General features: G+C 61.0%; 3 protein-coding genes across 3 annotated transcripts; 2 read left to right on the forward strand and 1 right to left on the reverse strand.

The window, feature by feature from the left end:
* The first annotated feature begins 81 nt into the window (after window positions 1-81).
* LOC138730220 (uncharacterized) lies at window positions 82-2,530 on the forward strand. Its single transcript, XM_069875178.1, has 5 exons — window positions 82-591; window positions 929-994; window positions 1,102-1,187; window positions 1,381-2,086; window positions 2,392-2,530. Exons 1-5 carry the CDS (start codon window positions 127-129, stop codon window positions 2,497-2,499), a joined length of 1,431 nt encoding a protein of 476 aa, XP_069731279.1. The 5' UTR covers window positions 82-126; the 3' UTR covers window positions 2,500-2,530.
* A 2,097-nt stretch (window positions 2,531-4,627) lies between these two features.
* C23H1orf232 (chromosome 23 C1orf232 homolog) lies at window positions 4,628-5,838 on the forward strand. The gene is made up of 4 exons (XM_069875529.1): window positions 4,628-4,699; window positions 4,788-4,874; window positions 4,961-5,058; window positions 5,589-5,838. The coding sequence occupies exons 1-4, from the start codon at window positions 4,628-4,630 to the stop codon at window positions 5,836-5,838; spliced, it is 507 nt and encodes a 168-aa protein (XP_069731630.1).
* An 828-nt stretch (window positions 5,839-6,666) lies between these two features.
* Window positions 6,667-9,746, reverse strand: FAM110D (family with sequence similarity 110 member D). The gene is made up of 2 exons (XM_069875523.1): window positions 9,656-9,746; window positions 6,667-8,246 (listed from the first exon to the last, which is right to left on the reverse strand). The coding sequence occupies exon 2, from the start codon at window positions 8,135-8,137 to the stop codon at window positions 7,100-7,102; it is 1,038 nt and encodes a 345-aa protein (XP_069731624.1). The 5' UTR covers window positions 8,138-8,246; window positions 9,656-9,746; the 3' UTR covers window positions 6,667-7,099.
* Between the last annotated feature and the right edge of the window lie 1,134 nt (window positions 9,747-10,880).

Raw genomic sequence — 10,880 nt, forward strand, 5'->3', positions numbered from 1 at the left:
TCGATTGGTTAGGATTATTCATTTGGATGGGGTGCAGCTTCATACGTCTATAGCCACCAAGAAGGGGAGTTGTCCCCGTTACCCACGGCGCAGTTGGCCCCAGAGCTCGCGTGTAACAGAGGTTTGATGTCACGGCCCGTGGTCCAGTGGACCTGCCAGAGCCCGGCAATGAGCACAACGCAGCGGTTCTGCCCTGCTGTTGGCACGCGTCTCCTGTTCTCTGAGCTCAGCGCTTCTCTGCCCCCAAACCAGCCTTTCTGCCCCGATCCTGTCACAGCCCGACAGCTCTACACCCAGCGCAGCCCTTCTCCTCTGCTCTCCAAGCATCCCTTCTGCCCTACTCCTGACGTTCCCCTGCTCCCAGCCTCGTCCTTCTCCCAGCCTCGTCCTTCTCCCAGCTCTGTCCTTCTCCCAGCCTCATCCTTCTCCCAGCCTCATCCTTCTCCCAGCCTCATCCTTCTCCCAGCACTGTCCTTCTCCCTGTTCCTGATGCCTCTGATCCAAGGTTCGGCTCTTTCCACCTGCTCCCAGCGCCTCCGTCCCCACCGGTTGATGAAGGCCTGCAAGAAGAGGATGCTCATCCTCAAGAAGGTACAAGCCCTGGTCCCCGGAGGGTGACACCCCCTGCACTGAGCGGGGAGCAGGCGCTGTGGGGATGGTGTGGGGTGTGTGTCCTGCTCTGGGGAGCGTGGGGGACCGGGAGCGCGGCTCACCCTTTCCAGCCACCCTGCGAGGTGCTGAGAAGCCACCTTGGGTGGGAGAAGCCCTTGTGGGCTGCTCATCCCTGGCTGAAACCGAGCATCCCCGCATGGCGGGACATGTCCCAGGAGCCACCTGGGTGCCCTGGGCTTGTGCAGGAGGGACGCTTGCTGGGAGCAGCTGGGGGCTGCCCGCAGCCTGAGCCGGTCCCTTCTCTGCCCCTCTCCAGGCTGGATCCACGGCAGCTCAGCCCAACACCCGGGGTGCGATGGAGCCGACTAGATGCCTGAAGAGAGTAAGGAGCTTCTGGGGGTCGATGAGGTTTGGGGGCCGGGGCGTGTGCCCAAGGCCCCTCGGGGCAGGGAGCAGGGCTGCTCACTCCCGTGCTCTCTGCTCTGCCAGATCCGCAACACCGTGCCCGCTTCTCGTGTTGTGATGGAAAGCAAGCGCAGCATCCTCCAGCTGAAGGCTCTGCTCCACGAGTTCTGGTGAGTGCTGGCGTCGAAGGAGCCGCTCAGCCTGCAGCTGCCTCCTGGCTGAGGACGTGCCCAGGGGCCCCGTCGCCCCACGGTTCTCCCCAGGCAGCAGGAGGGGGCAGGGTTGCCGAGACCCGCATCCCACCGGTCGCCTTGTCTGGCCAGGGTGGCACCAATGCACTTTTCTGCTTGGCTTTTGGCTCAGGCTCTTCAACGTCATGCTGGAAACTGCCAAGGTGGCTGCCAGCAACATGGGTTGGAGGAAGGAGTTGGATGAGGAGGAGCCCATGGAAATTGATGAAAAGGTGATAGTGGATGTGGAGATGGAGGAGGACACTGAGGAGCCAATGGACATAGATGAAGAGATAATCGTGGATGTGGAGATGGAGGAGGACACGGAGGAGCCAATGGACATAGATGAAAAGATAATCATGGATGTGGAGATGGAGGAGGACACGGATGAGCCGGAGGATATTGATGAAAAGATAATCGTGGATGTGGAGATCGAGGAGGACATGGAGGAGCCGATGGATGTAGATGAAAAGATAATCGTGGATGTGGAGATGGAGGAGGACACGGATGAGCTGGAGGATATTGATGAAAAGATAATCGAGGATGTGGAGATGGAGGAGGACACGGAGGAGGCAATGGATGTAGATGAAAAGATTATTGTGGACGTGGAGATGGAGGAGGACACGGAGGAGGCAATGGATGTAGATGAAAAGATTATTGTGGACGTGGAGATGGAGGAGGACACAGAGGAGCCAATGGACATCGATGAAAAGATAATCATGGATGTGGAGATGGAGGACATGGAGGAGGCGATGGATATTGATGACAAGATAATAGTGGATGTGGAGTTGGAGGAGGAGGAAGAGGAAATGTGGATAAACCCACCATCACCAGGACAGGCACGTGCTCCTCACCCACTGCCCAGAGCCAGGCTGAGTTCCCTGCCGCCGGCTGGGGGCTGTGGGCCCTGCTGCGGGAACACAGCACCCGGTCCCCTTGTCCTGGTGACACAAGAGCCACCAGGCACCTGCCCTGAGCGCCCGTCCGCTTTGGGAAGGGACGTGTCCCAGAGCTGTGGCAAATGGAATGTCCATCAGGATGAACCCCAACCCGCTGCTGCCGCTGAGGCAGCTTGGGAGCCCCAGCTCTGCTGGACGAGGCGCTGCTCATCAGCCAAAGGCCATGCCTTCTGCTTCTTTTCCAGGCCCGTAGAGGTGTGGGGTGTGGTGGAAAGTGGATGAGAGGGAGGCAGATAAAGGATACGATAAGGATGACGACAATGTGGCCAAAGACGACGATGAGGACCAGATGACGATGAGGGCAAAGACGACGAGTATGAAGAAGGAGATCAATAGAATGTTATTTTGAGTTGGTTTTCCTATAATTAAAGATTTATCGATGTTTGTTCAGACTCAAGCTCTCTCTCTTAACCCTGGATTTGCTGTAGACACACGAGGCACTTGCAGAGCTGGGGTTTCCACTCGCTCTGCGTTGCCCAGGCTGGAGGTGGCTGTGGGTGCTGGCACGGCCGCCCCAGGGGCAGGAGGTCCCTGAGCACAGAGGGGGAGCCGCTTACGGAGGGGATGGCTCTGGGATCCAGTGGGGTCCATGGGCTGTTGGAGAGTGGTGTCCCCAGCAGCAGAGCTGTCACCAACAGAGAGCGAGCTCCGATACGACCATCAGAGCTGCGGCGAAGCCATCAGGGCAGCCAGGAAACCTTCTGCTCCCCTTCCTGCTGGAAGAAAAGGAAAGCAGCTCATGGAACGAGAGCCAGGATCAGGCCGTAAAGATGCAAAGTCCCAACTGATGCCCGGGAGGACAGAACCGCCTGGGGAACGGTGAGTGCCAGGGTCAGGGCAGACGGTTTTGCAGCTGCAGGTGCTGAGATTTACGGCTCGAAACCTACACATGCCCAGGGCTTCACTTCGCATCCCGCTTGGCTTTACCCCACGCTCGCACAGGACCCTCAACCCAAAGCAAAGCAAACCTCGCCCTGACGTGATTCCTGCCGGTGGCAGCGTGGTGGGAAATGGAGTTAACTCCAGCTGGAGGCCAGTTCCAAGTGGTGTCCCCAGGGCTCAGCGCTGGGTCCAGCCCTGTTCAGTGTCTTTATCAATGACTGCATGAAGGCATCGAGGGCACCCTTAGCAAGTTTGCAGACGACACTAAGCTGGGTGGGAGTGTGGATCTGCTGGAGGGTCGGGAGGCTCCAAAGGGATCTGAACAGGCTGGATCCATGGGCTGAGACCAATGGCAGGAGGTTTAACAAGGCCAAATGGCGGGTCCTGCACTTGGGGCACAACAACCCTGAGCAGCTCCAGACTAGGAGAAGTCTGGCTGGAAACTGCCTGGAGGAGAAGGACCTGGGGGTGTTGGTTGACAGCGACTGAACAGGAGCCAGCAGGGGCCCAGGTGGCCAAGAAGGCCAAGGGCATCTTGGCTTGGATCAGAAACGGCGTGGCCAGCAGGTCCAGGGAGGTTCTTCTCCCCCTGGACTCGGCCCTGGGGAGACCGCTCCTCGAATCCTGTGTTCAGTTCTGGGCCCCTCACCACAAGAAGGATGTTGAGGCTCTGGAGCGAGTCCAGAGAAGAGCAATGAAGCTGGGGAAGGGGCTGGAGAACAAGAGGAGCAGCTGAGAGAGCTGGGGGTGTTTAGCCTGGAGAAGAGGAGGCTGAGGGGAGACCTCATTGCTCTCTCCAACTCCCTGAAAGGAGGTTGTGGAAACTTGGACCACCACAACCCTGTCCTCATTGCCAGGCCCACCCTGGGACCAGGGAGACTCCCCCCTCCAGGAGCCAGGGACCAGCTTGGACTACCACAAACCTCACCCCCTACCCAGGGGCGAAGCATCCCCTTAGACCAGGAAAACCCTCTTCCAGGAGCCGGGGATGCCCTGAGTCCAGGACAACCTCCCCCTCCAGGGGCCAGGGACCCCCCCCAACCCCAGCCTCAGGCCCAGGTCTACCCCTCCCCAGGACCCCCATGACTCCTGGGGCCAGTAAAAGCCCTTGAGGTCAGTCCTGTCCTGTCCTGCCCCGGTCACTGCTGTGATGAGTTGGGGAGGGCTCAGCACCCCATGTTCCAACATCGATCGTGTTTCCTCCCTGCTGGGTGATCAAGAACCTGTGGGGACCCACGGTGAGGGGGACAGCATCGAGCCCCACCGCCTGCTCTGCTCTGCGGGCATGGGGTGACCCCAACACTGAGGGTCCCCTGTGCATGAGTGGGGGACAGAGGGAGGGTTAGGGACGACCCGAGCAGGTGCCCCCGCGCTGTCCCCGGCTCAGGCTGGGCTCAGGTTCCCCTTTGTGCATTGGAATTAGGCCCTGAAACTTTAATGAAGCCACCGGATCGCGGGGGCAGAGCAGGGGGGGGCTCAGCCCTGCACCCCTCCTGCTCCCCGTGGCACCCGGCTCCCAGCCCCGTGCAGCCCCTCACCATGACCCAGGGCTTCTGGCGGCTCTACAAGGCCAAAGTGCTGCAGACCCTGGGGGGGACGCTGCAAGAGGAGGTAGGATGTTGGGGTGACCATCAACCTTGGGTACCCCCAAAGAGGAGTGACCCAGCGCCCTCACCTTGACCTGGGGGCTTCGTTGCAGGGAGACCCCCCTGAGCTGATGGAGACATCTGAGCCCCCCACGCTGGTGGAGGAGGGAGTCAGCCCTGTATCCCAGCTGGCGAGGAAGGTGAGGAGGAGGATGAGGGATGAAGGAGGGGGGACTCTGCTGGGACCTGGAGGTCCCCCCTAAACCTGGTGCTGCCTCCCCTGCAGGTGCAAGGGGTGGGGGTCCGGGGCTGGCGGACGCTTTCGTCCCTCTTCGCCAGTGAGGACGAGCACCAGCTGCTCAGCCCGGAGCCCTGCGCAGACCAGTGAGTTGCATCTTTGGCGGGGACCCCAGATGGTGGATCCAGACCTCAGGAGCTGCCCAAGCCTTCACAACCCTCCCCATCCCATCCCCTGCATCCCTATCCCATCCCCTGCATCCCCATCCCATCCCCATCCCATCCCCTGCATCCCCATCCCATCCCCTGCATCCCAAACCCATTCCCTGCATCCACATCCCATCCCCTGCATCCCTATCCCATCCCCTGCATCCCCATCCCATCACCTGCATCCACATCTCATCCCCTGCATCCCTATCCCATCCCCTGCATCCCCATCCCATCACCTGCATCCACATCTCATCCCCTGCATCCCCATCCCATCCCCTGCATCCCCATCCCATGACCTGCATCCACATCCCATCCCCTGCATCCCCATCCCATCACCTGCACCCCCCTTCCCTGCTTCTACCCTTGGGTTTGGGCTGGGGGAGGTGGCACGGAGGGGGCTCAGGGGTCCCGGTCACCCAGCAAGAAGGGTCCCCACACCGATGTCCCCATCCCTGCTCTCTCCCCAGCCCGCTGGCCGCCGAGCCACCCAGCTCGGAGAAGTCGCCCGGCTTCTGGGATCTCTTTGCTACCAAGTGGCAGCAAGCGTCAGGGCCGGAGAAGGGGGTGTCCACCCCGGAGCCAGACGAGAGCCCTGGGGAGCCACCGGGCGACGATGGCAGCGACCTGCGGGAGCCAGAGGAAGGGGCCTTCCGCTGGGGCTTCCTGGCTGGAAAACTAGCTGAAATCCGGAATAAAACTGCCTCCAAGGGCAACTGAGGAGGAGGTGTGGGCTGGACGCCCACGCTGGGGTTTGGTGATGTGTCTGCACTAAAGACCCTCAGGTGCCCCTGATCCCCAAGACCTGCCTGGTGCTTTCTTCACCCACAGCCCCCACCTTGGCAGCCCGCGGCCCCCAGCAGAGATGGGGAATCATAGAATGGTTTGGGTTGGAAGGGACCTCAAAGCCCATCCAGTCCCACCCCTGCCATGGGCAGGGACACCTCCCACTGGATCAGGGGCTCCAAGCCCCATCCAACCTGGCCTTGAACCCCTCCAGGGATGGGGCAGCCACCACTGCTCTGGGCCACCAGTTCCAGGGCTTCCCCACCCTCATCATGAAAAAATTCTTCCTTGTGTCCAGTCTAAATCTGCCCCGCTCCAGTTTATCCCCATTGCCCCTCATCCTGTCACTCCAAGCCTTTGCAAACAGCCCCTCCCCAGCTTTCTTGTAGCCGCTTCAAGTACTGGAAGGTTGCTCGAAGGTCTCCTCGGAGCCTTCTCTTCTCCAGGCTGAACAACCCCAACTCTCTCAGCCTGTCCTCGTACAGGAGGTTCTCCAGCCCTCAGATCATCCTTGTCGCCTCCTCTGGACCCATTCCAACAGCTCCATCTCCTTTTTTTGTTGAGGATTCTAGAACTAGACGCTATACACCAGATGAGGTCTCACAAGAGAGGAACAGAGGGGCAGAATCACTTCCCTGGGCAGTTCTTTTGATGAGGTCCAGGACACAGTTGGCCTTGAGGGCTGCGAGTGCACATTGCCACCCCTAGCCCCAAAGCACCCCCCGCACATACAAGCCACACACATTGCCAAGTTAGAAAAAAAAAACTTAAACAACCCAGGTTTATTGAGGTTTGGCCCCAGCAGCCTATTTTCTGGGGAGGAAGGGGCTGCAGCTGGTGCACGACATGAGCGGCTGAGGGGGCTGCAGCCCTGTTCCCCCACCCTGAGCTGGTGGATAGAGAGGAGGGGTCACACTGAGAGGGACAGCAGCCTGGTAGAACCCTGGGACCAGGGGGAGAGTCACCCTGTGGAGCCCTTTCCCCACCTGCTCCGTTAGGAGCTCAGCCCTGGGTTTTGGGTAGACCTGGTGGCTCTGGAGAGGGGGGTGGGGGTAGACCTGGCATCCCTACCAGTCGGCAGAGCAGCTCCATGCTGCTGGGACCAAGGATGCCACCAGTCCATTGGCCATGTCCAGTGAGGGTGAGGGAACACACTGCAGCCAGCAGGACCCACAGGGGGCTGGGCTGCCTTCAATCAAACAGTGGACTCCTTGGCCGCTGCCCAGGCTCTCTGGCAGCCGTAGAGCCACTTGATGACGCGGGCGTTGCGTTCCACCACCGAGACAGTGGAGCTCAGTCGGGCATCCATCTCATCCTCACCTGGCCCCGTGTCCCCCTCGCTGCCCTCCGAGGCCTGACCCGGTTCTGAATCGCAGGAGCCGGGGGGCCGAGCTGAGGCACTGTCCCAGCCCGCTGGCCCAAACCGTTCCTGCCCCAGGACCTCCACCAGCGCCCGGTCAAGCCCACAGTAGTTGAAGAACCTCTCCTTCTCCGAGAGTGGCAGGGAGACACGCAGAGTCAGCTCCTGCTTGCTGGGAGGCTGCTCCATGGGGTCGCCAGATGATGGGAAGACGCCACCACTGCCACCGGTGCTGCTGGCACCCAGCATCCTTGCCTCCTCCTTCTCCGCAGGGACCCACAGCACGGGGGGCTGGGGGCTCTGGGGGGCCGGTGACCCCTCGCCCGGCCCCCTGGGTTGCGGGGAGCTGGGGGGTTTGTCTCTGTTGTCTCTGAGCGGCCCTTGGAAGAGTCGCCGCACCAGCCCAGCGCCCTTGGTGTTCTCCTTGTCTCCTCCCGGGCAGTCTCGTTTCTGGCGATAGATGATGAGGGAGTCGGGTCTCAGCAGGCGCCTGCTGCCAGCCCGGCGTGACACAGGGGACTGGGGACACGGCAGCCTCCTGGGAGCCTCCCGGCTCAGCTCTGAGCCCGGACACAACTCGTTACACTGCTGACGGGCGAGGAGGCGCCGGCCGCGGGGCGAGAAGCGGGGCGAGCATCCTCGCAGCGCCGGCTCCTGCCGGCTGTTGATGACGTGCTGGGATTTGACGTATTTGGCCTTGTCGGCCTCCAGCCTCTCCACGGCGCTGGGCACCCGTCCCCCAGCGACCCCCGGTTCCCGCGGCCACTCGGGGCCCCGGTTCAGCCAGGCCAGGGGGGACCCGCGGCCAGGAGCCACGAGGCGCAGGTTGCTGGAGGCACAGACGGCGAGCGCGGGGCTGCCCAGCGGCACCATCGCCCCCCAGACCCGATTTAGCACCCTGGTTGCTCTGGGGGGCTGCAGAAGCGTCCGATGCTGTGGACACGGGGGGGCCCGAAGCTTCGCTCGTCTCCTGGATTTGGTTCTGGGAGTAGAGAGAGGCAGGATCAGCATAGAATCATAGGATAGTTTGGGTTGGAAAAGACATCAAAGCCCAGCCAGTTCCACCCCTGCCATGGGCAGGGACACCTCCCACTGGATCAGGGGCTCCAAGCCCCATCCAACATGGCCTTGAACCCCTCCAGGGATGGGGCAGCCACAAGCTTCCCTGGACAACCTGTTCCAGGGCCTCCCCACTCTCATCATGAAGAAATTCTTCCTTATGTCTAGTCTAAATCTGCCCCTCTCCAGTTGATACCAATTGCCCCTCATCCTGTCACTCCAAGCCTTTGTGAACAGCCCCTCCCCAGCTTTCTTGTAGCCCCTTCAGCTACTGGAAGGTCACTATAAGTTCTCCTCAGAGCCTTCTCCAGGCTGAACAACCCCAACTCTCTCAGCCTGTCCTCATAGGGAAGGTTCTCCAGCCCTCGGATCATCCTTGTAGCCTCCTCTAGACCCGTTTCAACAGCTCCGCATCCTTCTTATGCTGAGGATTCCAGAACTGGACGTCAAGCGTCAAGGATGCAGGGTCAGCAGGAGGATGGGGGTGAAGCAGAGCCACCCCACAGATAGCAGGACGGCGCTGCCTTGGCCAAGCCGCCCCGCCAGCCCAAACAATTCCACAGGCAGGAAGAGAGAAGCACGGAGCATCCGCTGGCTTCAGCCACATCCCAGGAGCAGCTTCCAACAGGAAAAAATACCGGATCTGACCACCTTTCCGAGTGCAGGGCCAGCAGAACAAAGCCAGGAGAGCTGGCGAGCCGCCCCGGCTGGGGTGGAGGGGGAGTTTCGGGGTCTCTGCACCCCAGCAGCTCTCCTGCCCGGTGCACAGGGATCGTGGGGCCAAGGGGCTTTTATGAGCCCTGGGGTGGGATGGTTCTTGCTCAGCTGATGCCAAGCATCCGTTCAGGGCCAGGAATGAGTCTGGTGGTGGAGGTGCCGGCGAGGGGGGTCTGGAGCTTGACCCGGGGACTGTAAATACGCGAAGCAGATGGTTTCACTGACCAGAAGTGGCTCAAATGGCCGTGAAGAGCAGCCTCATAGCCACCAGCTGACCCAGCCCCACAGCCACCCTGGGTGATGGCAGGGACACGGGACTGAGCAGAGCAGGGTTTGCTAGAGAGCGTACGGCCCAGGAGCACCTCCACACGCAGCCCACAGGCTCCGACACCACATCCAACCCTGCTATTGAGACGGGGAAACTGAGGCACACAGCTTGTGCTCCCAAGGGGTGAGCTCCTCAGCCTTCCCCAGGGCTCCCGTCACCCACCAGCTTCGCCCCGCAGAGCCAGTGTGTCCGGGGTGCAGTTAGCTGTGTCCGTGCATCCGATCCAGCCCAGCCCCGCTGCCAGGATCCATGCCCAGCAGCCTGGCTCGGACGATGCTCTCACTCACCTGAGCCCACTCAGGGATGGGATGCAGGGATGGGATGCAGGGATGAGGTGTAGGGATGCTCCTGCTACTCAGCTCCTGCTCCTCTGGTTGCCAGCAGCAAACTGAGCTCAGAGCCAGCAGGAGCCTCATATAGAGGATGAGGAAGAGGAAGAGCCACCCTGTTAACCCCTGAAAGCCCAGTCCCATCAGCACGAGCCAGCACGACCCCTCCTGCCCTGGCTGCAGCCCTCACACCCCAGCGCCCTGTGTTAACCCTCCTTCTCCTGCAGCCCCAGCTCACCTCTGCCTGCTCTCACCCTCCCTCCACCTCCTCACGAGAGTCCGGCTGGGATTTCACGAGCTGCAGCAGAGAGCTCTGCCTCCCCCCAGGCAGGACTGAGCCTGTGGGTCTCGGGAACAGGACAGGGAAACCACGTCCACTCCAGCAGCTTCTCCTTCTCCACCCACCCCGAGATGCTGGGTGCAGCTCAGGAGCAGGAGCCCATCGTGATCCCCTCGCCCAGCATCCTGCCCTGGCTCTGAGGCTGGTCAGGGAGAAGGAGGGGGGAAGGGTCCTTCTAGCACCTTCTCCACTGGTGATGAAAGGGTCAAAGCCCTGAGCCAGGCTGGTTCCTGCCTCTTCTTCCCCCCCACACACCGGGAAGGGCTGTAAATCGCAGGAAGCCACAATGAGCTGGAGCTGGCCCAGGGGTTATTTTTATGGCTGCCCTCTCCCCTTCCCGAGGGCTGAACGCTCCTCTGGGAGCAATCCTGGCCCCGCTCCATCCCACCACTTGTCCTGGGGACTGTGAGGGTGGCAACGCAGCAGCCAGGACGAAGGACATAGAATCACAGAATCACAGAATCACCAGGTTGGAAAGGACCCACTGGGTCATCGAGTCCAACCATTCCCATCAATCACTAACCCATGTCCCTCAGCACCTCGTCCACCCGTCCCTTAAACCCCTCCAGGGAAGGGGACTCAACCCCCTCCCTGGGCAGCCTCTGCCAGGGACCAATGACCCTTTCTGTGAAATATTTTTTCCTGTCTTGTCCCCTGTCCCTTGGGAGAAGAGCCCAGCTCCCTCCTCTCCACAACCTCCTTTCAGGGAGTTGCAGAGAGCAATGAGGTCTCCCCTCAGCCTCCTCTTCTCCAGGCTAAACACCCCCAGCTCTCTCAGACGCTCCTTTTGTTCTCCAGCCCCTTCCCCAGCTTCATTGCTCTTCTCTGGACTCGCTCCAGAGC

The sequence above is a fragment of the Phaenicophaeus curvirostris genome, chromosome 23, assembly GCF_032191515.1.
Source record: "Phaenicophaeus curvirostris isolate KB17595 chromosome 23, BPBGC_Pcur_1.0, whole genome shotgun sequence".
In the NCBI taxonomy this organism is placed as follows: Eukaryota; Metazoa; Chordata; class Aves; order Cuculiformes; family Cuculidae; genus Phaenicophaeus; species Phaenicophaeus curvirostris.

Excerpts from the sequence above, each read along its gene's own strand:
- LOC138730220 (XM_069875178.1), top strand. The coding sequence starts at position 127 with ATGTCACGGCCCGTGGTCCAGTGGACCTGCCAGAGCCCGGCAATGAGC. Across the intron at positions 995-1,101 it reads CGACTAGATGCCTGAAGAGA|ATCCGCAACACCGTGCCCGC; the intron begins GTAAGGAGCTTC and ends CTGCTCTGCCAG. Across the intron at positions 1,188-1,380 it reads GCTCTGCTCCACGAGTTCTG|GCTCTTCAACGTCATGCTGG; the intron begins GTGAGTGCTGGC and ends CTTTTGGCTCAG.
- C23H1orf232 (XM_069875529.1), top strand. The coding sequence starts at position 4,628 with ATGACCCAGGGCTTCTGGCGGCTCTACAAGGCCAAAGTGCTGCAGACC. Across the intron at positions 4,875-4,960 it reads TATCCCAGCTGGCGAGGAAG|GTGCAAGGGGTGGGGGTCCG; the intron begins GTGAGGAGGAGG and ends CCTCCCCTGCAG. Across the intron at positions 5,059-5,588 it reads CCGGAGCCCTGCGCAGACCA|CCCGCTGGCCGCCGAGCCAC; the intron begins GTGAGTTGCATC and ends CTCTCTCCCCAG.
- FAM110D (XM_069875523.1), bottom strand. The coding sequence starts at position 8,137 with ATGGTGCCGCTGGGCAGCCCCGCGCTCGCCGTCTGTGCCTCCAGCAAC.